The 27,112-nt window shown below is 41.7% G+C and overlaps 1 protein-coding gene across 1 annotated transcript in view; it reads right to left on the bottom strand.

The window, feature by feature from the left end:
• Nucleotides 1-13,687: 13,687 nt before the first annotated feature.
• The window catches only part of LOC306970117 (polypeptide N-acetylgalactosaminyltransferase 10-like), a 72,610-nt gene continuing 59,185 nt past the window's right edge, over nucleotides 13,688-27,112 (bottom strand). Inside the window, exons 8-14 of the mRNA XM_079565977.1 lie at nucleotides 23,595-23,702; nucleotides 18,810-19,031; nucleotides 17,330-17,446; nucleotides 17,058-17,207; nucleotides 14,185-14,421; nucleotides 14,009-14,108; nucleotides 13,688-13,925 (exon numbers count right to left, since the gene is read on the bottom strand). Coding sequence (XP_079422103.1) covers nucleotides 14,254-14,421; nucleotides 17,058-17,207; nucleotides 17,330-17,446; nucleotides 18,810-19,031; nucleotides 23,595-23,702 — 765 coding nt within the window. The 3' untranslated portion in view covers nucleotides 13,688-13,925; nucleotides 14,009-14,108; nucleotides 14,185-14,253. The remainder of the gene's footprint in view (nucleotides 13,926-14,008; nucleotides 14,109-14,184; nucleotides 14,422-17,057; nucleotides 17,208-17,329; nucleotides 17,447-18,809; nucleotides 19,032-23,594; nucleotides 23,703-27,112) is intronic.

Here is a 27,112-nt window from a genome sequence, read left to right as displayed (position 1 = left end):
TGAGTAGAATGCTGCTATTACTTTTGGGACTTCTGCAACTTACGTTTTTTCCGCAATCGGCCGAAATGTCGGAGATTTTTCCCATTGACTTATAATGGGGCTGCCGCAAATCCATGCTTTTCTGCACTTTTTTCTGCATTTTCTGCAATTTCTGCACTTTATGCATGTTCAGCTTATGCAACTTGTGGGTTTTGAGAAAAAATTGGCCTGCAGTTTTCCAGTTTTTTTTATACGGGTGTTGGGGAGACTACAGGACTTTCAGCCATTTGTGCAGCTTCTGCCAATCAAGCACTGAGGCCATTTCAACAGTTTGACCAGTTTATGGAATTTAAAAAGTTTATGCAATATTAACAATTTATGCAAAGTAACCACTTTATGGGATTTAACCAGTTAATGCATTTTAAAGCGTTTATGCAACTGAAGAGTTTATGCCATTTAGGATTTATGAATTTAAAAGAGTTTATGCAATTTACATAATTTATGCAAATTAACCCATTCATGCATTTTACCACTTTTTGCAGTTTATACAGTTTATGCAACATGACATTTTATGCATTTTACCAGTTTATGCAAATTTGATTATGCAATTTGAAGAGTTTATGCAATTTCTGCATTCGCTTCCCGCATTTCCGCAGTCAATCGCAATGGCGCAGCTAGCGGGAGTAAGCAGCTGCAATGATTGGCTGACGTGGAGGTGTGGCTTGAGCTGTGGCTGTGATTGGATGATTAGTGAAGGTTGCCGTTGATGAGGCGATGGATGAAGGCTGCAGGTACGTCTCCCAGGTTGAATTTGCGCTGAAACTTCATTAGGATAAAAGTTAACTCATAAACATGTACAGGTTTATAATTGTGTTTTGTAACTGATGCACTTAGGAAGGATTTTTTTTACAAGCAGTATAATGTCAATGTGCTGTCTTAAAGGAATAGGCCACCGTTTTTACATACTAAAATATGTTCTTACCTCACTTTAGACGTGTTAATATATCCCCGTCTGGTCTTTGTCCGTGCGCTCTGCCAGGCAAACGGAGCACATACGCAGCCTCTCCCACATGTCACATAGCTCCAAAAAAGCTCACGATAGAAGCTACCAAGCTCTTCCACGTGTTCCCTATTTAAATAAAGTTACGTGAAGTGTTTTCATGCGAAGTATATTTACACAGAAATGTAACATGTCGATTTTATAAGCAAATAAAAAGGGGGACTATATTGTGTGGCGTAATGATACGAGGAGTAAAACGTCCGCGCAGTAACTCCTAAAGACTTCCCCCGCTCACTTCCGTCAATAACCTTTAGGAGTTACTGCGCGGACGTTTTACTCCTCGTATCATTACGCCTCACAATATAGTCCCCCTTTTTATTTGCTTATAAAATCGACATGCTACATTTCTGTGTAAATATACTTCGCATGAAAACACTTCACGTAACTTTATTTAAATAGGGAACACGTGGAAGAGCTTGGTAGCTTCTATCGTGAGCTTTTTTGGAGCTATGTGACATGTGGGAGAGGCTGCGTATGTGCTCCGTTTGCCTGGCAGAGCGCACGGACAAAGACCAGACGGGGATATATTAACACGTCTAAAGTGAGGTAAGAACATATTTTAGTATGTAAAAACGGTGGCCTATTCCTTTAACTGTAAGATTATGAAATGCAAATGTAATTTAATTCACATGAACAAGGGGGAAGGCAATTATAAGCTTTTTGCTTCAGTCTACTACCTTTGAGCTTCCATCAAGTGAAAGTGCACTCCATGACCCCCTCTAGCACCACCACTGATCATTAGGTGCATATTCGGTATCGTGGCTATGTTTATTTATGTTTTGAGTTTTATGACAGTGTGTAGTTGCCCTTATGATAACTTCCTATTTGAAGTACGTTACAATCGTTGGTTTTTGAAGCGTTCATTTTCCAGTTGTCTCCTACTAATGTCACTGTGGAAAAAACAAACACTTTACCAAATTCTCCTCCAACATGATCCCGTCTCCTCACTCACTGAACCACACCTCTGTTTGTGATGGGAGATAAATGTGTTTTTACAGATGACAGACTCCTAATAATCTCTGTGTCTGTGTTTACCGATGCTGAAGATGTTCCATTCAAATATTAATATGACTCCTCTGAATTACACATCTCACTGGCTTTGTAGCAGTTTGTGCAAAGTGTCAGCTGTAAAACCGAGTAGGTACTTTGTTGTTTCAATACGCTTTCAAGCTCTACATCAAAGTGAAATTGGTTATGTAATTTGTTCTTTAAAACGCATTGTCTTCAAGGTAGCCAGTGCAAATATCTGCAGATTTGGATACGCCACCTAGCCACATCGTCAGCTTGAGTATTTCATATTCAGTTTGTAGAATTTTTTCTTTAATTTCTAAAATAAATGGATCAAAATATATTGTTTCAGGTTCAAAACTGAGATGGGATAAAAGTAACAGTGTGTTTATAAAAGTGTATGTTTTGGAAAGGCGGATGATTGATGTTGTAATTTATACAACAAGTTGACCAATTTCTGTCATGGGCCGTTTAGTAGTAGTAGCAGTTTATTTGAGCCATTTATATTTTTAATCCACAAAATGACAGCAATACAAACACTGCATTCCAAATTATTATGCAAATGATATTTTTCTCAGATCGTCTAAATTGTCAACGAAAATGATAGTCAGCATAAGTCTAACTGTTAAAGGATTTGAATGTGATTGAAACATATTTCCAATGATAACAGTATTTTTTCCAAAAATAAATATAGTATATGTAAGGGATATATATTATATTTATTGTATGCATATTATATGCTTCGCGTTGGGGTCCGGTTCGCCCTGTCGGTACTTACTATCCCAACAATTACCAGCATTCTCTACATTATCCCATTTATTATACAGCTATTTGCCAACTGAACACACTCAAAAAATAAATACACTTCATGCACTTTATGAAGACTAAAAGGTTTATTTAATGATGGCAAATACTTCCCAAAAGTTTGCGGGTTGCTTGGCAACATTTGTTCCAGGCAGTGTTACAGGGCTATACGTTTGTTAAGTGTGACGTCACGACTTCAACTCAACGGAGAGTTACTGAACCTACTTATTTCTCAGACTCATTAGCCAAAAATGCCGCACCTACTGCTAAAAAAGTATTATTTACTAAAGTCGCTACTTCCAGCAACTTTAGTAAAGTCGGACTCCTGTTAACTTCACGAGCGATTCCCCCAACTTCTCTCGCAGGGAGGGGGACAGAGATAGTGTCCTCTACTACTACTTGCAGAGTGATATGAAAGACCTGTATTACAAGCACGAACTCCGTTGCCATTGGCAGCGGTCATTATTTTTTCAGAGGTCCTTCAGCAGAAAATAATCACTGGTAGAACGTTGGAAAATCCCATCCAAGTCAATGGAGCGTTCTACTTGCATTGTGAAGAGCCGTATAATAAATATATAACAACTCAAAATGTACTGTTAAGAATTATTATGCTAAGCAGCATTTCAATACATTTTATAGGTTGTAAAGAACTAAAAAATGGTCATTTGTTGAATTTGCAGCATTAGGAGGTCATTACTTTACTGAAATCAAACGCTTTTTCAACCATTAAACTTGTGAGTTTTTTTATTTCTTTGCAGGATGCCAGAATAGCCTCCCAGAGCTGCTGTTTGGATGTGAACTGCCCTCATAGATGTTTTTTTTGTCGAGGCTCCAAAGGTTCTCAACAGGGTTGAGGTAGAGGTTAGATTTTAGGCCCGAGCTCGAGATATCATGCATGAGAGTCGGGTTCGGGTCGGGTCGGGTTTTTTATTTTATTTTTTTATCTCGAATAAGATACACGCATCACCTTTTTAGTTTCATTAATACGAAATCTGATCATAACCTTCTTTAAAATGGACAAATAGTTTACAACTCTGGTGGAAAGACATAAACTTTAGTAACAACTGTTATTAAGCAGCGCGAGCAGAGCATGTAGTGCACACGTGAACGTGGCCCCGCCCCCGCCCGCAGCATCAATCTCACAAATATGATTGCGCGCTTCAGTCAGGTCTGACTCTGCAGCACTCCACGCACGGGCTGTCCGGTCTGGTCTTCTGCATACCTTTTGGGCAGAGCTGCGATGCATGTGTGCGCGAGCCCTTCCCACCCTCCCTCACCCCCGCCGCGAGGCGCAGCGCTTCTGGCAGCAATAAAATGAAAAAATAACGTCGGGTTTATTTCGGGCTCGGGTCTACATTTTACGATAATTTGCCGGGTCGGGCTTTATGCCCGCGGGCTCGGGTCGGGTCGGGCTGAATTTTTTGTGCCTGATCTAATCTCTAGGTTGAGGTCAGGGGAGGATGGGGTCCACATCATGAGTTTCTCTCTTTTTATGCCCATAGCAGCCACTGAAGGAGAGATACTCTTTGCAGCATGCAATGATTTTGTTGGGGAAAGTACGGCTTTAAATCGGGACCATATTCATGAATATGAGTATGAGTCAAGCATGTGGTATCTGTCCAATACCTGATACTGGTATTGGTGCATGATGTTCAATCAAGCAGGTGGTCAGGCTAGGAATGATCCGTATCGTATTAAGGAAAACAAGCCAAGTATTTAGGAACCCTTTCTCTAGTCCCCGTCTGAGAGAGTGCCATCCACAATTTTAAAATAAAAGCAACCATCAAGTGAGCACTGAGTAAGTCCTTAAACTGGCAGATTAAATAGCAGCAGGAATACAATACACAACATTGCAAACATTACTCTAATATCACAGCTCGATTTCTCTGCTGCGGTTCACAATGCAGGAGTGAATCTGTCGTGACACTCGGCAGCACAGCCCGGCTCCCACAGACAATAAATCCTGCTTCTGTTGCGTTTGGGCTGCACCTGATTCAAATAAGCCAGTGACAAATGTCCATGACCGCAGCAGGAGTCAGGGCTGAAAAATGTTACCTCTCGAGCCGACAAACGGAGAAGGCTCCGAACCGCCTCTCACACACGATGCATTAGGGCTGCGAGGAACGGTTGACGCGCACTTATCACCATCGATTTGGAGGTGCCCTGCCTCACATGCCCACGCCAGCAGCATCTTGGGAAATTTAGGATTTTTAGTCTATAGCTATTCATCACTGCAATAAAAACAACATTCTCTTTGTTGATGATGGTTTGCGTGATAGAAAAAGAATAAATAAATGAAAAGAAGTCAGACTGTGTGGGCGAGCTCTCTTTGTTTTACAAGTGAAGCTCTGCCATTTCTTGAGCAACCGCCTTCTCAGGGGCGCGGAGCTCACTTTGAAACTTCTTTTTTTTGGCTTTGGAGATTTTAAATCATACAGATTCTCACAGAGGTACGGTGCTTGGATCATCCGTTTTGTTATTCTCGGCAAGTAGGCTAATTACAACTATATTCAAATTGTATCCTTAAATGAGACTCTGCCACGGTAATACAGGCAGGACATGCAAACACATTAATATACATAATATACACTGCCTGAACCCCCCAAAAAGTCCCCACCTGGAACTGCTGCAGTTGCTCAAGTCTTGGTTCAGCAACATTAGAATGAGATCAGCTGACGACCTGAACATCCAGTTTGTTCCATCAATGGATTTCTTCTACACTGACTGCGAGAAAAAAGCCCGACATTAATGCTAGCTAAAAGAAAATTTACATGTCATTTTATATAATTGAAATTAGCTCTGTTCAACGCTAATGGGTGATAAAAGACCGCTTCTATTCGGTGTCATCAAGAGCCCCACTTTCCGACATAAAAACCACATGAACGCAAACCATCTGGGGACACTGACATCACATCTCGGGAAAATGAGCTCCCCAGTCCACAAGAACGCTGAGATATTCCAAGATGAAAACGCCAGGAGTCACCGGGCTCACGTTGTCAAAGAATAGTTTGCACGATAGATCACTTTCATGCATGGATCGGCCGCCACAGAGTCCAGATCTTAACTCCATTGAGAATCTTTGGGTTGTGCTGGAGAAGGCTTGGCATAGTGGTCACACTCTCCCATCATAAATATAATATCTTGGTGAAAAATGAATGCAACACCGGACATTGCTTTTGACGTTGCAGAAGCGTATTGAATCTAAGCCACAGTAATGAATCAAAGCTAATTACTTTGTTCACCAAAACTTAAAAAAAAAAAAATGGTTGTTGACTTTACAGGCCTGACTGTCCACAATGACAGATCACAATATTAATATTTTCAGTATATTTTCATAAGGGGTCGACCGATATATCGGCTGGCTTTTACAACATTGGCTATCGGCCCATCTTGCGCCGATATCGTTGGGATAGAAAGTGAAAGACACTTCCTGTTTTTTGCTCAGTCAGGGCTTTAAATCAAGTCCTCCCACAACTCCCTAGGCCACAGGGAATGAAAATAGGTTAGCTACAAGTTTGTTTGCAAGAAATTTCACTAAACTTCAGTCAATATGGACGTGCTGTATGTCATTTTGAAGAATTCAAGCGCTGAGTTAGTTTTAACCTCCCCAATTGTATTTGTGATTGCCGCGCAAAATGCCGTGGCTAGCAACTGTATGCTAATACTAACGGCAGTATGCTAATGCTAACAGCGGCATGCTAATGCTAACGGCAACTAATCAAAGCTGGGCCAGAAACTATGATTGAATCACCTTAAGTAATAAAATAAAATCGGCCAGTGCCGGAGTGGCTAAGTATTTATGTTTTTACAGGGTTATAGACCAGACATTTGGAAAAATCGCCCAAAAAATATTGATCAAAAATATCGGCCGAGGCATATCGGCATCAGTCACTAAAAATCCCCCAAAATCAGCATGGGCCTTAGAAAAACTCATATCGGTTGACCTCTACTTTTTATATTTACTCAAGCTCAAATTGATGTAATTTCCTTTTGGAGATTGCGTTGCCAAAAACAGTGAAATAGAAACTATAAAACATGAAGCCAAACTGTATCGCTTTTCTTTTTGCCAGTGCTTAATTTCTGCAGATCCCCTTTTACAAAACTTTGGCATCATAACGTCACAGAGTTCTATTTATTCTTTCTGATAACTCCAAAAATATCCAGCTCACTTCAGTTCAGTCGGAGTTCATCACAAACACTCTCCAGCTGCAGCCCCATTCTCTTCTTCTCCTCTCGTCTTGTGCGTCCCCGAACAGGAAATGGGAAGTTCTTTGATTTGTCGGTTTGTGGCAGATGCCTAGTGCGTGTGGGTGAGGCGCAGGTGGCTGACTCTCGATCGGCTCAGATCAACAGACGAGGATAATTATAACACCAGGGACCCTATCGAAAACAAAGGATTGTTCTCTGCCGTATATGGAACGAGTGTGAAGAACTGGCTCAGAATAGATCAGTGCGAGTCAAAAGGTGCTTTGAGTTTGCCAATACAACAATATACGAATCTGAAACAGAGATGGGGCAATGGAAAGGTGTTCTACAAGAGTTAGGTGGACGTGATCTAAATCTTGATTTCAATCGGAATGGTGGCTGAAGGCTACACTTGTGTGTGGAGCAACTGTTTATGAGGTGTGCTGTTTTCGACAAGTGACCCAATGCTATTTGAAAATGTGTCTGGTTTATTTCCCCAAAACACGTGGGTTTGGATTCAAGCCCGGGTCTCTTACAGCCTCATTTTAATAGCCTCTTAACCCCCGCCTTAACCAAGCACTCTTTCTCCAGTTCGACTTTACCCAAATCAAAAAGCTTCTTGAAAAAAATTGTGACAGAAATGAGATGTAAACAAAAAAGTGATGACTACACGAGGAAAATTCCAATCAGTTTTGTCGAGAAGCTTTAAGATTTGGGTAAAACTTGTTGTTTTACATTGTACTATACTGGACCCACACTGGGCTTCACAGTGGGTTCCGAGTATTGTTTTGTTAAAGCAGTACTAAGTAACTCTTGCCCCTAGAGGCCATAAGCGCAACTGCAGGTGTCATAGCAAGTTACGATTTTTTTTAGCTTTTTAATTGTCTTGCAGAGCAAATATTACGCTGACAGGAAAGGCGAAGGGAGAGAGGGATATTGTACATCCAATTATACAATGGAAATATTTTTTTTCACTCAAGCTTAGCTGTAAATACTGTTTAAAGTGATGTTCGCCCGCAGTTAGCTTTGCCTGTTACCATGTTAGCTTCTTCTTCGTGATTCCATTTGTGTGTATTGCTTGCTCCGGTCCGGTGGCAGTCAAGTTGCAAACATGGTTTTCTGGCCAGAGACACCGGGGGAGATGAAAGACCCTCCAATCATCCCAAAAACACTTGTATTACCCCCACAGGGACTACGAAAAGGATTTATTAAGGTAAACACGTTACTTAGTACTGCTTTAAACCTACTCTCATATAATGTGTTATTCACAATTGATCCATCCATCCATTTTCTTCTGTTTTATCCGGGGCTGGGTCATAGAGGCAGCAGTCTCAGCAGAGATGCTCAGTCTTCTCGATCCGCACACACCTCCTCCAGCTGTTCTGGGGGGACCCCGAGGCGACCAGGAGGCATCCGAAACAGATGCCCAAGCCACCTCAGCTGGCTCCTTTCGACGTGAAGGGGCAGCGACTCTACTCCTCACACGATCTGAAAGGGTGCAGCCAGACACCCTGCGACGGAAACACATTTTGACCGCTTGTCCTTTTGGTCATTACCCAAATCTCATGACCATAGGTGAGGGTGGGAACGTAGATCGATCGGTAAATCGAGAGCTTTGCCCCCGACTCAGCTCCCTCTTCACCACGACAGACCGATACAGCGACCGCATCCATCTGCCCCCCACTTGTAAACAAGGACCCCGAGATACTTGAACTCCTCCACTTGAGGCAAGGACTCTCCACTGACCTGAAGAGGGGAAGCCACCTTTTTCCAGTGGAGAATCATGGCCTTTCACAATTGAAATAAATGTAAATTATTTGCAGTAGTTTGTCTACTTAGAAAAGGGATTCGTGGTCATTGGGGGAGTTAAGCTGGTTCTATGGATAAAGTATTCACTTGATCTCCTGTGAGGTAGTACCACTGTTGTACTGCTGTGACTATGTCTAATCCTCCATTAGAGCATGGCAGAGGCCGTTTATAGCCCTGAGCCCCTGGGGAGGAACAGGTTAGTAGTAATTACTCAAATACGGCCTCTCGCGGGGGAGGGGCCGCATTTGAAACCGTTGGGAGTCTGACAGAGATCACTTCCCATTTCTCCCCATGACCTTTTGGTGATAACATGTAATGATGTGTCACTCACTTTCTGACCTTAGTCTGAGATAAGACTCATGGACCAAGAATCATCATGTACAGACTGAGCTACTGCTGCTGCAATGTTTCTGCTACAGCGGGTTACGGCTTCTTCTTTTCCAAAGGCAGATATCATTGAGACATTAGACATTATTTATCATTTCGTTTCGTTTCGTTTCGTTTTATTATGAATATACAGTAAAAACATTTACATTCATTCATGAAGTATTGCATATTCATAAATGGGACACCCTTGAAGCAACAGTTTGCTTATATATGGGGCCTTTTTGATAAATAATACATCAAATAAAGAGTGACGTATTCTAATCAGACGCATGATACTGTCCTTTTTTTGGTCTGTAGTTGGAAGATACCATTTGACATTGACCACCCCTCAGAGCTGGTTCAAGTTGGTAGAGTCCAATTTGGTTGGTAGAGTCCAAAGAAGACAGATAGAAAAGTGGCCAAGTGGGCTGAAAAACAAAGCATTAGTGCATAACTAAGGATTAACAATGAGGAGATGTGCATTGGACAATTCTAATTCACGGAGGAACACCTTGACTCCACGTCGTGCATTAAAACTGTCTAACGCATGGCTCCTTAATCCGCTTATACCATGGTCCCACAAACGCAACTTTTTAAAAACAAATGCTATTTTATGTGGTACAGAAAAAACTAGACAAAGGGTCCAGAAAGTCAGTGACAAAATTATTTTTGGGGGGGAAGGTGCTCTTTGGCGTTTGGGGAACTAAGACTCAAAGGAAGCCTTTATTGTGCTGGGCTGAGGAATCTTAAAAGCATATTGCTGTTTTCTGTTTTCTGTGGGCTTTTAGCCGGTCTTGAATGCTCGTCAGAATGAGCCATTGTCTCGCTGCTACCAGAATCTTCGTCAGGCTCAACGAAACAACATAAGCACAGGCTGCATCGCCAGAACCACAACACAACAGGACTAACCCTGCACTTTTCCATGGAAGTAAACACTGCTAGTATGAGGCTCCTGGGCTGCAGTTAATTCACTTTTACACTGTTTAACCTGAAGCTAGCGAGCTAGTATACCTGAAGCTCAATTGTTCCTGGAAAGGGTCGAGTCGCTTATACCTTGGTCCCATGAACTGAAACTCTTATGTTAGACTTTATTTATCCATCCAAATATGCTGAAGTGCAGGGGTCATTTAATGTAGGTCTGAAAATAATGAATAGTGCCTTAACCGTCTGCAAGAGAAATGGAAAGCAGAACAGTGAACATTTAAATAAATCACCAAAAAAAAGCAATTGAAATAGGAAAAATACCATAGCGAGTAGGGCAGACGTAGGCTAACAAATTATTATCCTATTTCTTTAACTTAATTAAGCCCATTTAAACACAGCCTGCTTGCTCTCCTCTACTTCCCATTCATCAAAAGTTTTGTTTTGGCCCAAAAATGTTTAAATGAAGGAAAAAAATCCATCTTATTCGTTCTTGTCAGTCACTCGCAGAGTCAGCCGACTTGTCACCTAACATTAGCTAATTAAGTGTTTATCTGATCGCTCCGTTGCTATGGCGACGCCTGCAGAGGAGTGACATCCCAGTGATTTAACTACTGGACTACATGTGCGGTTATACAGAAATAATGCACGCCTGTTAGCGCCCACCAGCCAATCAGAATCGAGTATTCACCGGGGTCACAGGGTCCTCTCAAACGTTTACTGCTGCAGCATTTATTTGCTGGTTCAAGGGTTTGTCTGTGAAAGATAGAAGACAAACTTCGTTTAAATGAACCTTTTCGGAAAACTAATAGTTTTTCCAACTCTTTTGTCCCCTCTGCCACTGAACTGTTGAATTCTGAAGGAAGTGTGTTTATTAAATGGGAACGATGGCTTTACAGCACTTTAATATTTATTCTCTGCACTGTCCTATTTATTGAAGTTTTTCTCGTTTTTATTTATTTTTTTAATCTGATGTTTTTATGTGTGACTTGTTTGTTCAGCTGATGAACTGAATTTCTTTCGGGAATAATAAAGTATATAATATCGTATTGTATTACCTTTGATTGGGGCTAAATGTTGTCTATCTTAGACAAAGCCCACTGTTCCTGTGACTGTGGGCTAGTTATTTATATTGCACTGTTTACCTGCTTACCCACTGAATAGTAGCTATTATGTGTGTTGTTGTTTTTTAATCATTTCTGTGTTCCACAAGGTTTGCTCTATGAAGTACTGTTCAGTATGCCATTGTGAAATATAAATACGCTTCAGCAAACAAGGACAGTACACTTTTCAAGTTCTTTCTTTCTTTGCAGCTCTCGTTCATCATCATTCTTCTCGGACGACCACATCTGCTCATCCGTTTCCTAGCACCATAATAGACGCCCACCTCTGATGCTAAACAAAACCCTTAAGATGGCACCTTGGATTCCTTATTTGTATAGCGTCCACATTTTCCCACCTCTGCCTCTCTCAATTGACTTTTCAAACTTGACTCTTATTTTTCTTAATCCACTTCCAAATTCCAACAGACCTGACCCCGGCAGCAGTAACATTTGTGTATCGGTGATGCTTTAAGCCTGGGTCCAATAGAAGTGAATGTGTATGTTTATATGACCTCGCCATCCCCAGTACGGCTAATACCAATTCAAGGAGTATTGAATTGGACTCAGAGTGTCAATAAAGCTGTACGGATTGGAGGGAGATGAACTTTTCGTTGCGAACGGTCGCGGTCCCTGCTCCGATGAGTTCGCTTGACCCCGGATTTCTCAGATTTCAAATAATATTTCACAGACGCAGCAGCAAGAGGGGAGTGAAGAGGAGAGACGGACTGCTGCATTCAGGGGGCACAGGGAAAGAGCAGACCGGCTGAATGGTTTGCGAATGTGTGTGAGAAAAATAAAGTCCTTTTCGATGTTGCTTGGTCCAACGTTGCCACAACAACGGGGGTCGCGCTTCCCCAGGTCAGGTCGGTTACATCGTTGTTGTTTCGTTCTTTTGTGCTTTTTTAAAGGAACAGGCCACCGTTTTTCCACACTGTGATGTGTTCATGCCTGAGCTTAGACGAGTTGATGCGTACCTCTCTGGTCTTTGTACGTGCCCGTGGAAGAGCCAAATGCTAACAACATCTTTGGTCTTTTTGCGTGACTGAGCGCACGTGCAAAGACCAGACAGGTACGCATCAATTTGTCTATGCTCAGGTAAGAAAATATGTCAGTGTGTAAAAACGGTGGCCTGTTCCTTTAAAGGCACACCGCGTAGAATTTTACTTTGACATTTTTTTTAAATACTAGCATTTATTATATGATGGATCATTTCATCATTGGAAAAATACCTAATAAATGTATAAACAAACATGTGTTTTTACTGTGAGCGGCTCATCTCACCTAAGACATGACTGTAACTTTACCGGGAGTGGGTACGTCTCCAGCTCGTCTCCATGGAGATGTGACTAAACTCAGTATAGAGTCCTCATCTAAATCCATTCTTTGATTATTCCCTGCAGTGATAGTATTTTTCTGTGTCGAGCTGATCAATAGGAGCATGTTTTGCACTAATGGCAACAGTATAGTCCAAATGTTGCGCAGTGTCCCTTTAAGGCAAGACGTGGCTGGTTAAAACATAGATTTTTCAAGTAGTAATCAACGCAAGTTTTCTCCCTTAACATATTAGTTTTAATGTTTTAAACTTGCCCTGCTTGTTTTATTAAACCTTTTCAGATTGGTGAATAATAAACCTCTTAACTCTCACCTGAACCAAGCACATTTTCTCCAGTTTATCATGCCCCAAATCTGAAAGATTTGGGGCATGATAAACCTCAAACTAACGAAAATGAGTCAAAAACCAGGATGAAAGCACAACAAAAAAACATAAAAGCGTGACAAAAAAGCATCAAACAAGTGACAAAAAAATCGATGGAAAAACCGGCAAAACTGTGACCAAAAAAGCTGAAAACAGTGAAAAAAGCAACACAAAAAAGACAAAAATGCAATGGGAAAAGTGGCAAAAATTTCACAAAAGAGCAACAAACACTTGACGAAAGAGCAACAAAAAAGTGATTAAAAAAGGGATAGAAAAACAGGCATTAAAATGTAACTAAAAAGCCACAAAACAGCAGCAAATCAGTGAAAAAAGAGCAACAAAAAAGTGATTAAAAAAGGGATAGAAAAACAGGCTTTAAAATATAACTAAAAAGCCACCAAACAGCAGCAAATCAGTGATAAAAGAGCAAGAAAAAAGTGATAAAAAGCACTGGAAAAAGCGCCAACAATTCAATGAAAAAAAAAAAAGAAGTCAAAACAGTGCGACAATGCAAGGAAAAAGATCAGTTTAGATCACTTTTGTTGGTCTTAGCTTTCAAATGAGACGCTACACAGATGTGGGTAAAGCCGAACTGGAGAAAATGCACTCAGTTAACGTGGGGGTTAAGAGGTTAGAACTTTCTCATAAATGTTTCCCTTATTCACCTTCATCACACAGGTTATCTCTGAGTAACTAATCCCAGGGCCAAGGACCAAACTGGACTCCATAATTCACATTTTATTAAACAGTAGAAAAATACAGAGAGAGCATTTAAATACAAAAATAAATAGTTTGAGCCGATATTTACATGTGTTTGCAGGGGTCTCATTTACGGAAGTCCACAGTAAAGTCCATAAATGAGAGCGAAGGATAACAGCAGCAGAACAGGAGTTTGAAGGCAAAGGTTTAGAGTCAAGACCATTGGCATCCACGGCGTCTCAGTCTATTCCATCCTTTTAATACAGTACAGTGTGCCATGCTGCTTCGCCCCATCCTGGAGAAAACACACCAGACAGAGAAATCAAGTTAGCGTTCAACACCATGAGACGAAATGATCCACGTAACCGCCCACAGTACCTTGTGCTTCACGACTGCGGCCCGTCTCGGTTTTGTTCCATTGTGTTTGGTTTGTGGATCATCCCAGGAATCGTTGCGGTAAAAGTTTATCTTCAGTCTCCTGGAAAACGTTTTTTTTGTTGATTAAGTAAGATGTAGAAAGAACAACCTCGGTGCCCTAATTCTCCGACGCTCACCCAATAGCACCGGTCGGCTGCTAGCGGCCTGTATTTGGTGGAAGACTTTGTTTCCGTGGCGGCAGGTCCTCAGTTGTGGTCCTCTCGGTTGAAGTGGTCCAGGACAGTGGCGTTAGTCCGTTCGAAGATCCACTGCTGGCTCTGAGAGGAGGGGTCGCACGTGTTCATGAAGACTCGCCGCTCGGTGGAGCTGCTGTCGATGCAGCTGTTACTGACCGGGTGGTACAGGCTCCGGTCCTGGGAGGAAATGGGAAAAACATACAAAAAAGTTACCAAAAACTACTGCGTGGCAAATTGTGGCGCTGCTTCTGGTGACATGGGGGTTCCTCGGTTCTTTATGCTTTTGCGGGCATTTGGATGTCCAATTGTAAGCTTTCTCTTCGTTTCTACCAATCCTGAATATGTTTCCCAATCTCTTACAAAGGTTATTCTTCCATCACAGAGCACAGACAACAGAGATACAGCCGGCATCTTTGGGAAGGCCCACTAATGGTCATGTTCGAAGTTGCCAAGAGGTAAAAGAACTACACCAGGGGTAGGCAACGCCAAATCCGGCCCCCCAGCACCGAACCTCTGGCCCTCAAGATGATTTTGAGAAACATTATGACACAAATCAGAAAGTACTTTAATATATTTTGGGTTAAATGGGAGAGATACTGTCAATACAACTCTGGCATTTGCAAAAATTGCACTGGACAAATAATAATTTTAAGGAAGAAATGACAGAAACCTACTTGAATTAAGAGATTGAATCTAAAGTCTGAGTAGATTTGGTCTGGTCTTAGATCAGATAAAACATCTTTTCGCCAATGGAACAAGTCATTATTCTCTTAATTCAGATTATATTGTATAATTTTAAGTGAAAAACAAATCTTTTTAAAAGTAAAAGTTAATTTGTCTGATTTCAAAGTGGGTTTTATGCTCGTTCCACTGGCATTTGTATCTTTATCTTAGATTAGTCCAAACAGACTCAAATTCAACACAAAGAACCTTTATTCAAGCAATTTTAAGTCATTTATCTCATTTAAGATGGTATTTATTCCAGTGTAGTGCTTTTCTTTGGCCTAAAATTTGTGGCTTCGGCCTTCGGTCTTTTTAATATGAAAACAATTGGCCCTCCGTTAAGAGAACGTGCCTATCCCTGAACTACACTTTCACCTTCCACCGATCCGAGGCACTCTGACGTCAATAAAAATCCTTTAATATTACCGGAACATCACTTTAACAACGCGTTTCGACCACTTGCGTGTTCTGCGTCAGGGCACAGATGGAGATACAAAAACATTTGGAAGAGCCAAGTGATTCAAATTGGCCCAAATTTGAACATGTAGCGGGGACTGCTAACCATAAATCTAATGTTAGCTTCATGCTACATGCCAACCGCTAGCTTGTTGTTATTTTCCACATCTGGAGGTCGATCACCTGTTTCAGAACATTCAAGTAAATATTGATTTATTGAAACAGACTTCCTTCACCCTTACTAGGCCACAATACCCCGTCTTTAAGCCCCCCCCACCCCACCCTTTGGAAACAAAGCAGCTATCCTCTGGGGCTGATTTGTATCGCAGAAAAACTCCGAAAGGTACTTTTGCCTTTGACTCAAAATGTCATTCTCTGCTTTTGATTGCTATTATCACTAATGATGTGTATAAAAATGGCAAGAGCAATTACAATGATTAAAGCTTTGACATTGAAAGTAATCAAGCAAATTTCACAAGCTCTGGTCATTTCATATGTGGACTACATCGCCCCACAGTTTGGTCCAAAAACGAAGAGCTTAAAAGGCTGCGGTTCCTACAGAATCCAGCGGCTCATATGGATTTCGCATGTGAGTATGAAACCAGCTCTAAAGTCATGCCTGACAAACTCGATTTGTTATCAGTGCAGGATAGAATACTCCATTCACTATTATCACCCCTACAAAAAGATTATAGCTAGTAAGCGTCCTCAAATACCATGTAATAATCTGCCATTCAGTAACGACACACACAATTATAACACCAGACATGAACATTCTTTACAGAGCAACGTGCACATGGAACCAATTACCAGAAAAAAAAACATTTTGGAAGGAAAAATAATGACATTTAAACTGCGAATCAAACATTTCTTATCAGTCGGACTGCACTGGTCTGTGTGGTTGCTATGCCCATGCCATTAGCTGAACTCTTTTGAGAGACTGTGCCAAGTGTCTATGTTGTATGACAGTGTATCATTAAGCTTGTGATGCACTTGCCAATCCGCGTACAATGAGGATCGATGGCTAGTGCGAAACCTAATGGGTTTAATGAAGGCCATAAATAATAACGCCTTAAAGCACCCTCCAATAAGAGAAAAGAAAGGAGCTTGAGTCATCGCGCTGAGACACTTTCTATAAAACAAACCCTCTCTATTGAAAAAATGTTCTTTTCTATTTGAAATCTGAAAATAAAAAAACTCCCGCACGTTTCCTGGTTGCCTTTATTTAATTATCGTCTTTAACAGATGGCCTCCTCAAACTCAAGTGATTCATTAATTGGCTTAAATGGGGCTTAGCTGACCACGGCGCATTCATCTGGCTGCAGCGGGGATGTTACAGCTGCGAAATATTACGCAAAAAACAAAAGGAAGATGGATGCGCTGCTCCCGGCTCAGCTCAGAAACAATTCTTAAAGCCATTAGCCGCAGGTGACGCTAATTGTGCGTTACATTTTACAAAGCGCGATCAGTTATCAACTTCGCTTTTCCCCATCAGTGAAGTCGAAACAACAAAGGACTTCTCATCCTTTTACTTTTTTTTTTTGTCATGCCATTATTGTGCAAAGGGATTGGTGCAGAATAGCAACCTAAGACTTCTTCTTTAATGTGGATATTGTCATTCCCTTCGCCTGTACCTTCCTGTATCTCCAGAGCTGGTTGCCCTTCATCCCGTGGCAGTCGTACAAAGTCACCGGGCTGTTGTGGGACACTGCGTCGAAGCAGACCTTTCGGGTGTGCAGAGGGTCGCCCACACGGATGTCTTCCCTCCAGCCTAGAGTCAGCACCTGCTCGAGCCAAACCACAACAACAGCAGTCAACTTCAGGAAAAAAAAAGTGGTATTGTCAAAAAACTGGATAGTTGGCGGTTCATGAAGGCCGTGTCTGTGTGTACAACGTGTGGTGTTACCTGCCCATGGCTCCAGCTGACCTCTCCCCTGCTCTTCACGCAGGTGTCCAGGCGGATGGGGCTCCCAGAGACAAAGTGCTTGATCTGCATGCACATCCCACAGGCCACGTTACGGATCTGCAGCGACAGTGAAGTTAGGTTGAGTTAATATCAGGCAAAAGACATTGGGATGGTTTGTAATTTCCCACTCACATCATATTACTCTGCTGTAAATGGATATAATTTATGTTTCTGATAGTGTTATCTCCCACGCAGCTCCCAATCATGACGCAAAAGTACAACCAGGCAGTTGTTGCTGAGCTCTACCAGTCTGACGTTATAAGTCTTAAAGAGGGGTATTATGCTTTTTTCAATCACATAGCACCAGTCTATATCACACTACAATGATGACGAAACCTTCTGTTGGTCTGTCAATGCAGTAAATTAGAATAACTGCCTTGTATAAAATTGCTCTCTCAAAATGGCTCTAGTGAATGTCTTGAAATAGGCCTCTGTCTCTTTAAGAACCTCTGACCCTTTCAGACACGCCCCCTCCACACGCTGTCTGTGGCATCAGTGGGGAGGGGGTTCTGCTGAGGAGCAGTGGTTGGTTACTCGGCTGGTGACGAAAGCTCGGAGGCGTCTCCAGGAGGTGGGGGCGTTCCTAGGAGGACTCAGACAAACCTATCCCTAAAATGGCCGCCATCAGAGTTTTTACAGATTACTCAAAAATACGTGAATGTTCCAGGGCAACACTTCAGGCATGTTTTTAATGAGGGAATGACATAATAACATGATGTAAAGCTTGAAAAAGTCAATTTTGCATAACAGCCCCCCTTTAACAAGGGTGTTCCCCAAGGATCAGTTTTAAGACCCCTTTTATTTACAATTCACATTAACTCAATTGGTTAGAACCTAAAACGTAGCTCCATCCATCTAAATGCAGATGATAAAGTTGTCCGTCGCCTTCTGCTGCACAAGCAAATCATATACAAACCGCTAATATTGAAACTACATTCCCACAACATTTGTCTTCCGTTCACACACTGTATAAATGTCTAAAGCTGAGAAAAAACATAACTCTTCGCCCGGATGTTTCCTTTTAGTGTTCGTTTGATATCGAATCTCTGAGGAGTATCTTGTGAAAATATTATCATCAAATATTGGGAAATAGATTTCAAGCGTGGGATTTATGAATATATTTCTGATGGCGTTATCTCCCACGCAGCTCTCAATCATGATGCAAAAGAAGTATTTCAAAACAAGGAAGGAGTACAGGAGTTGCTCGAACCATTACAGCAGCAAATTAACTTTTGACAGAAATCGGTCACCAGGCTGTAATGTAAAGTGACAAAACAAGATTTTGATCAAGGAAATATGAATGAAAGGGTGAAGTGTCTTGCCCAATGCCTCTATCTAACTGTTTTATCATTGTTGGATAGATCGATGATGACAACACAATACTGTTCTCTAGACGAAACATCATAAAAAAAGTCTGTACCTCTCCCCAGGCTGCAGCAGGGGGCTCCACTGGGGGGTAGTGCTTGGGCAGGTCCCAGGCCACTTCCTTCATGAACCATTTGAATCTCTTGCAGCCGAGTTTGGCCCGGAGCTCCTTCTGCGCCGTCATGTCGCCGGCCGAGAGGTGACGGTACTCGGGGCGACGCTGGTAAACGAATTCAGCGAACTCGTCCATCCACACCTCCGCCACGCGCTTCAGATTCTGAAACAACCCAGAACCATATGGTTTTAAATCCAGGTGTGAAACTTCTTCAAATCACTCATTCTGGTCCATTTTGTTTGTGTCAAGTTGGATTATAAACCATACTACAAAATGGCATGCACCTTTGTTATGAATGGGCTTGCCTCTCTTTAGCTATAACCCATAACTTTAATGGGAGCAGGACATCACCGGAATACAGTAAGCCCCAGTCGGTAACAGCAACAGAGAGACTGGATCAACATCATCGCCCAAAACTAGCTTCACAACCTCCACTGACCAATGGTTTTATTCAGATCAAACACACGTTTCCCACTATCCACAAGAATCTGCTAGACAGGAGACAATCGCGTTGGTGTGAATGGGTCAGCAGCTGAATGAAGAACTATTGCTCTCATACCCCTAAGTTAAGTACAGCCTGCTGATAGATAGCATCTGTCAGCAGGGGGTAGCGCAGCGGTTGGCGTTTGTGCTTCACAGATTGATGGCCTTTCTGTGTGGAGTTTGCATGTTCTCCCCGTGTCTGTGAAGGTTTCCTCCGGGTACTCGTGTTTCCCCTACCACTAAAACAAAGTACAATAGGTTAATCCTTCTGGCCATTAGCCTGGCTTCACATCTGGAGATGGTTTCCCGAGCACCGGCCAACGTTGGCAGTTCACTGCTCCTACAGGTCACCCCAGCGACAACTCAAAAACGTTTACTAAAAGATGTCTTTGATTGCTTTTTACCACTACCACCGGTGGTTATTGGTTTTGTCGAGAACATTTCATGATGACGTTGTCAAAGAAACTATAACTATAAACTATAACTTTATATAGTATAGCTCATGAGAATAAAACAACGATGACGAAAACATCCAGATATTTTGGTCTTAAAAAATTAAAGAAAAGAAGGGATTAAAAACATCAAAATCTCCAATGTCACTCTCATATCATTTAAATTCACTGCCCAAATAACAAGTCTGGCCCAGTATCCATCTGGTTTCTTGATTAAATATTATATCTAATATTTTGAACTGGGGGCCAAATAGAAATGGCTCAAAATACATACAGCAGAAGTCAGTGAAAAGAGAGTTTGAAGCTTTTCAGCACCATGGACAGCTCCAGAAATAACCAAGAAGTGGAAAAACTCTATTGGAAAGTATCAATTTGCAAGGAGTGAAAGACTTTTGAACTACTGGTCCATGCTTTATACTCCCAAAATATTTTAATTACAGTATCCACTGACAAAGGCATTTCGTGTGCAGATGTAAGCAGCACAGACTCGAGCCTGATCTTATTAAAGCCGGTATTTCCTGTGGAGAAAAAAAAAAAAAAGAGTTCGCTGAGAGTTTCTTATGTAAATGTGGCTCTTTACATACAGGGTCAGATCTATCCAGGGCCATTTGCATTCCTCGCGGCAGCGCTTTCAAGTCCGCTGCTGCAAAACAAAACCCTGGCTTTCGGACAGAGCCAAATTCGAGGGGCATTTGAGGCGATAGACGTGGCGGACATGATGAATGGTGGTCCCAGGGTGAATTTGTAAAAGGGACATTGGCCACCCAGATGTAGTTTTGTTCCTGGTTTCGCACATTTTTAGCTGACAAAGGCAGACAATCAAGGGAAGTGGACAATGGAGTTTTCATATTATGATACAACAGGATAATATGGGTTAATTCAGTGTCTTGGGTACTGTGGATCATCTCTCCATAGAAATGAATGGTAGGACTTTATAAAAATGTGTTTCATGCTATTTATAACATTTATCATCATTAATACATTAAAAGAGAGCATTTAGTGGCTACTAAATAAGTATCTGACACCATACAATAAACTAAACTTGTTTTTGTGTAATATTCAGCGCGGGTGTCACTTGTCTGTACATCCAGTAATGAGTTTTAACCAGGCTTTGACATCATCCACGTGTGATTGATGGGTTGACAACAGCCACGAGCATTTTCATCAGTCACAATTTGCAATGTTTAGTGGCTAACGGGTATGGTAAGAAAAAATACATGGAACAGACATCAGGATTCTGACAAGGTTCCCCAGTGGAGCTGACTCTGCTTTTCAACTATTGTACTAATATAGTTTTTTTCCGGACTATAAATCACACTTTCTTTCATAGTGTGGCAGGGGGTGTGTCTTATACTCCGGAGAGACTAATATGTGGATTTTTTTTTTTTTTAACTCAGTTATAGAATTTTGCCACTAGTGGGCACTGCAGGCTAATCGAGCAGCAGAAAGAAAGCAAGGAGTGAGCGAGAAGCGGAGGTTACTTTTAGAAGAAAGCAAAACAAAGCTAATCACGGGCTAAAAGCTCGATGGCCACATTTAGAGGAATGACTTTGCAAATGAGAGCTTGAAAAACATGCTGGTGGGAGAGGTTTGTCAACGGTGCAGTGATGTGTTCCTTATGCTTTAGTTATCTGAACTGTGTATGGGACGTTGACATAACAGACACCTATTTAGTTTGTTGTGTAATGTGTCACGTTAGCATTCTGTATGCCTATTCAGCCTGTTGTTTTTATCCCATTAGGCATTTTATGGCTAGTGCGTCTTATACTCCGGAGTGACTTATATATGTTTTTTTCTTCTTCATTACGACTGTTTTGGCTGGTGCGACTTATAGTCCAGAAAATACGACAAAACTCTTTCCTACACTAACTAAAAACTAGCAACTAAATACCAAACTTTTTCTGTTGATAAAATTATGTTTTCAGAATATTGTCAGCTGTTTCCAGTTAACTTTTTTGTCATTTTAAAGCAGTACTAAGTAACTCTTCCCCCTAGAGGCCATAAGCGCAACTGCAGGTGTCGTAGAAAGTTAAGATTTTTTAACTTATTAATTGTCTTGGAGAGTAAATACTACGCCGACAGGAAAGGCGAAGGGAAAGAGGGTTACAGTGCATCCAAATATACAATGGAAGTATTTTTTTCACTCAAACTTTGCTGTAAATACTGTTTAAAGTGACGTTAGCCCGCAGTTAGCTTTGCCCGTTAGCATGTTAGCTTCTTTTTCGTGATTCCATTAGTGTGTATTGCTTTCTCCGGACCGGTGGCAGTCAAGTTGCAAACATGGTTTTCTGGTCAGAGACACCAGGGGGAGATGAAAGACCCTCCAAGCATCCCATAAACACTTGTATTACCCCCACAGGGAAGGATTTATTAAGGTAAACACGTTACTTAGTACTGCTTTAATGTGTATTCTGCATTTCCGTTGTGTGTGTGCTGCCCCCTCATGTCTAAACAGTGAACTACAATTTACCACGACCATCTAATTCCGCGATCACGCCCAGGGAAGGAGGAAGAGGAAATGTAGGTTTTCACTATTCCATCCACACAGCACCATGCGCGTATAGGTCATGAGCACTTAGCACACCGACGAGAAGTTAGCTGTGTGACAAATAAAGCTTCAGCGCAAATTTAACCCGGACGTACCTGCAGCCTTCATTCATCGCCTTATCAACGGCAACCTTCACTAATCATCCAATCATGGTTCCAGCTCAAGCCGCACCTTCACGTCAGCCAATCATAGCAGCTGCTTATTCCTGCTTCAGCCATTCATCGGCCAAGGTCCCCTTCTTAAGCCCCCCCGGTCAATCACTCGGCCATTTCTCAGCCGCGCTACGACCCTCCCCCGCCCCTCCTCCGCCTGGCCTCTCCTCAGGCCTGCTCATCGGATCGACCGGCCACCCCGGGTCTCGTCCTACCACGAGTGGTAGGAAGATTCTGACCATGATCCATCGAGGCCATATATTCCTATCGTCTGTTTATCTGAACATGCCGGTTTGTCGTGCACCGACTATGGCATTCCCAAATGTGGGTGGAGTTTGGTGTTGAGTGGCGCTTACATTTTTTTTAGAGAAACAAGCTGCAAAAAAGCTTCTGTGTCAAGATCTAACACGCTGCATCGCCCAAATGCTTTTATGTGAGAAATAACTCAGCTATAACAGTATCATACAATTTAAAATTCCATCTTTGCTGTTTTGACAACACAATCCAAAACTATACAATGCAAACTACATTTAGCCAATGCTACCGTGTAATTGTAATGTTATTTGTTATTTTGCAACAACTTATATAGGAAGAAGTACAATTACTGCGAGAAAACTGTGCTGCTACTGAGCTTAGCCCTCGGACGATAACTCGCATAACATTTTCAAGAACATAAAATGAAAATGCCTAGCCTGTAAATAAATTTTATTATGACACTTTGGTGCACAGTCTGTTCTTTGTGTGAGAATGAGGTGTCCCTTTTAAGCTTACAGGAGCATGTTCAGTATGCAAGGTCTAACTGTAAATCTTTTACATCGAAAACCTGTAATGCTTTGCTCACGAATACCCTCGCTACATTGAAGCGATTCTCTGTTGTTTCGTGATGTATTTAGCATCAAGTGAACACTGTGTGCTGAGAGCTGGAACTATAACGTGAGAAAGTGAATGCATGAAGCAAATTGTGGCTCCCAACGAATGACCTCATTGTCTTTTGTCACTGATTGAAGCAGTTATGACAACTGTAGACAATGACATGAGCAATGTTAGCGGTACAGCTTAATGTAAAAACCCTGTCTGTGTGTTGTCGTACCTTGGCGAGGCTGATTCCTCCCGGGACCTTATATGGGACGTACTTCCTGTAAATGTGGCCCACTCTGGAGCAGGGGATGTCCTCCATTCTGCCCCCGCACATCCAAACCTGAAAACAAACATATTCCAAAAGGTTAGGGAGAGGGACAACACAAGGCGACTCCCACTCTCCACAAACGTTCCCACAGTTGTGTCAATCTTCTCTTCAAATTGTCTTTCTACTCATATTCTATTCTATTCCATTCTGTTTGCATTCTTTGAGATGTTATTTGTCTTATTGCCTGCAAGTCTGGGCTTTTTATTATGTTATTACAGTATTTATTGCAGTGTGACTGTTTTTACGAGTTTCGCTGATGCTGCTGAAACCAATTGCCCCCATGGGAGACGTAAAGCCGAGCCGATTCTGAATTACAAGTTTTGCGCCAAAGAAATTCCCGCCGACAGAGGTGCAGCGTGCAAACTGCGCACAGCCAGCTGTTGGCGGTGGGATTTATGGCTCTTCTGTTCATTTCAAAGAAGTGTTCGTCGGAATGCCATGTCACACGTTTTGATTAAAATGACTCAAATGCTGACCTTGATCCACAAACATTTAACCAAATATAGTATAGTATAAAAGTCATTTTCTTTAATAGTGTTGAAATTTCATCCGTGAGCTGAATTTGTATGTTGAGCACAACAACATAAATCTAGCTGCAGTTGCAATACTGGTCAGAATAATCTAATTTAAAAAAGATTCTTTAAAAAAAGAAAAGTCAAAATAGCAGCAAAAACGAGAAGAAAGTGGGGAAAATGTGAGGAAAAAGAATATGACCAAAAGAATATGACCAAAGTGACTGTAACACGGCAACAGTGCAAGCAAAACGATCCGTGAAGGTCAGTTTTGTAGGTCTTGGCTTTCACATAAGGCGTTACACTGGCCTATAGGCTGTAAGCTCCAGTCAAGAAGCTTTATTTGGGTAAAGTCAAACTGGAGAAAAAGTGCTCAGTTCAGGTGGGGGTTAAGAGGTTCAGAAAGATTATTACACAACCGACTCTGTGCATAACTTCAAATCACAACAACGCTGCCCAAGAAGTGAATTCCTGTTTCGATCCAGCACGCCAAAATAAAAGCACCATCTCATTCATTAGTTCAATTTTCTTAACTAGTTCAATTCTTCTTAACTAAAAACAGACAAAACACTCAACATGTGTGTACTTAATCATATTCTTGTAATGTTTCAAGTACCTGCTGATCTAATCAATGAGACGAGCTGTGTGCTTTTATTTCGGCGTGCTGGATCGAAACAGGAAGTCACTTCTAGGACAGTGTTGTTATGACTTGAAGTTATGCACAGAGTAAATTCAGAGCTCCAATATCTGGTAAAGGTCAGCACACGCTACACGACTTTTCTAATCTCAAACAATTTTATATAGAATGGGGGTCCACGACTGGATTCAGTGCAATTTTAGAGCGTCTGGGGGTTCACACATAACGACTGAGATTCGTAAGAGCGAACACACTACAACATTCCGAACAGCTGATGTTTCATAACACAGCGCGTCTGTCCTGTCTACCGCTTCATTTCCCCTTCAAAAACTCAAATCTGCAAAGATAGGCCTATGTTTGTGAGCGTGGGAAAACGTGTGCGTGTCCCGATTGGTCAGCGGTGTCAACAATGTCACAACATCACAGCGCTAGGCTACTTCTACTAAGCCTTCAACTTGGCTATAGTTCTGTCAAAAGGAGGTAAAAGTCGGCGACACGAAGAAGCGGGACGTATTTCAGTGGATTTAATAAGAAAAGGAGACGGGCCTCAGAACAGAGATGGAGGATGTGGAGGAGACAGCGGGGAGAAGCTAGTTGCTAGCCGCGAGGTGAAGCTGAACAGTTCGTCTCCAAACTCAGTAAGTGCCGCTAAACTCTGTTCGCGCTTGAAATGTAGCTTTCAACCGGTGTTATTCTGTCTTTATATCACTTTGTCATTGGCCGCTGCTTTCTGTGTGTTCACAGAAACGGTAAAATCACCCATGTTTCTCCCGTGTGTCTTAAAAGTCAAACATGTTGATTTCCTACGACTGGAATCTAGTCGCGTCTTTCTATTGCCCACACTACACGAGACCCGACTCCGTGCAACTGTCTTCGACTAGCCACGACTCGGCGCGACTGAGAATTACAGCAAAATCGGGCATAAAAGTCGTGTAGTGTGTGCTGACCTTAAGTATAAGATAAGATAAGATAAGATAAACCTTTATTGATCTCACAAAGGAGAAATTCACTTGTTACAGTACTCTAAAATGTGGATAATACTGTAATTTCCTTACAGATTCCCTGGTAAAACACTCCTTTTTAGTCATATACTGTATGTTCTGCACTGGCATTTGTGAAAAGTGGTGCTTTACTTTGCTACAATTGGGAGGTTCGGCCCTTGGTATTTTGACAGCGAAGACAATTGGCCTTCTCTAAGCAAACTAGATCTGGTCTACATTGTATTTCTTTCAATAAGATTTTTTAGTAGAACTTTTTCACTTTCTTATAATCCACTTTTGCAGTGGGCCACAAACTCTCCAGGGTGAACTCCGCCTAAGTTTCTCTAGCAAAAAAAACAAAAAAAAAACTTTTGCCACTACTGAAAAAAAAACAGCAGCCAAGTCAGAAATGTTATAGTGCAAAAGAAAATGTCTGCCATTCTGTTCCGTGACTTCGTTTGCTCACACCAGAAATTGAACTTGTCACCCTTTTGTTGTGAAGCGACACTATTCCACCAAGTCACACTCACACTGATGTTTTTTTTCTCTTTTTTTTCCCTCTGCATCTGTCCAAAAGTTTTGAGGTGAACTGAGGAGACGTTTGAGCAGGAGACAGATCGCTCTCTACGGCGGCTGAATTGGGACATAAATCCACCAAAGCACAGAAATCTCAGAGGCAGAGGATGCGACGAGGTGATGGATCGCAGCAACCAAAAGCTCATTTTCACCAGAGGAATTTACAGCAACATTACGGCGCGTGGCGGCGTTATTTCCATATCCCATCGGAGAGGGGGGAAAAAAAGATACTGAGGAGACAACTCGAGAGGGTAAACAATACTGATTTACTTCAGTCAACGCAGAGATTACGCCGGAGAAAGAACATGAATGCACTGCAGAAAGTAATTGAGAAGTAAGTATAACTTTCTTGAAGTAAATACATTTGCCTTGATTTGGGTCAGAAAGTCAAAGAAATCTGTTTTCAAAGTCAAAGATAAAGTTGCTTTTATTTATTTGCAAATGAAGTCTTAACTCTTGACCCTTAAAGTGATAGTCTGGAAGTCTAAATGTTTTACAAATTGACCACCTGATCTTGCATTTTAATGCAAAGTAAGTAATAATATATACTGTATATGTCTTACTCTTTGTAATGTCCCTCCTTCCCGTTCCCCTCATTTTGCAAACTAATGGTAACTGGTATCTTTCCCACTTGAAAATGACGACTTACGACCTCAGAGTGTTCCAGGTGATTAAACTTGTAACAAAGCAGCTAATGCTAACAGTTAGCTCAAACTA

This window comes from Gobius niger, assembly GCF_951799975.1.
Source record: "Gobius niger genome assembly, chromosome: 11".
NCBI classification, from domain to species: domain Eukaryota; kingdom Metazoa; phylum Chordata; class Actinopteri; order Gobiiformes; family Gobiidae; genus Gobius; species Gobius niger.
The sequence above is the reverse complement of the archived record's forward strand: the minus strand, read 5'-3'. Positions and strand labels throughout refer to the sequence as shown.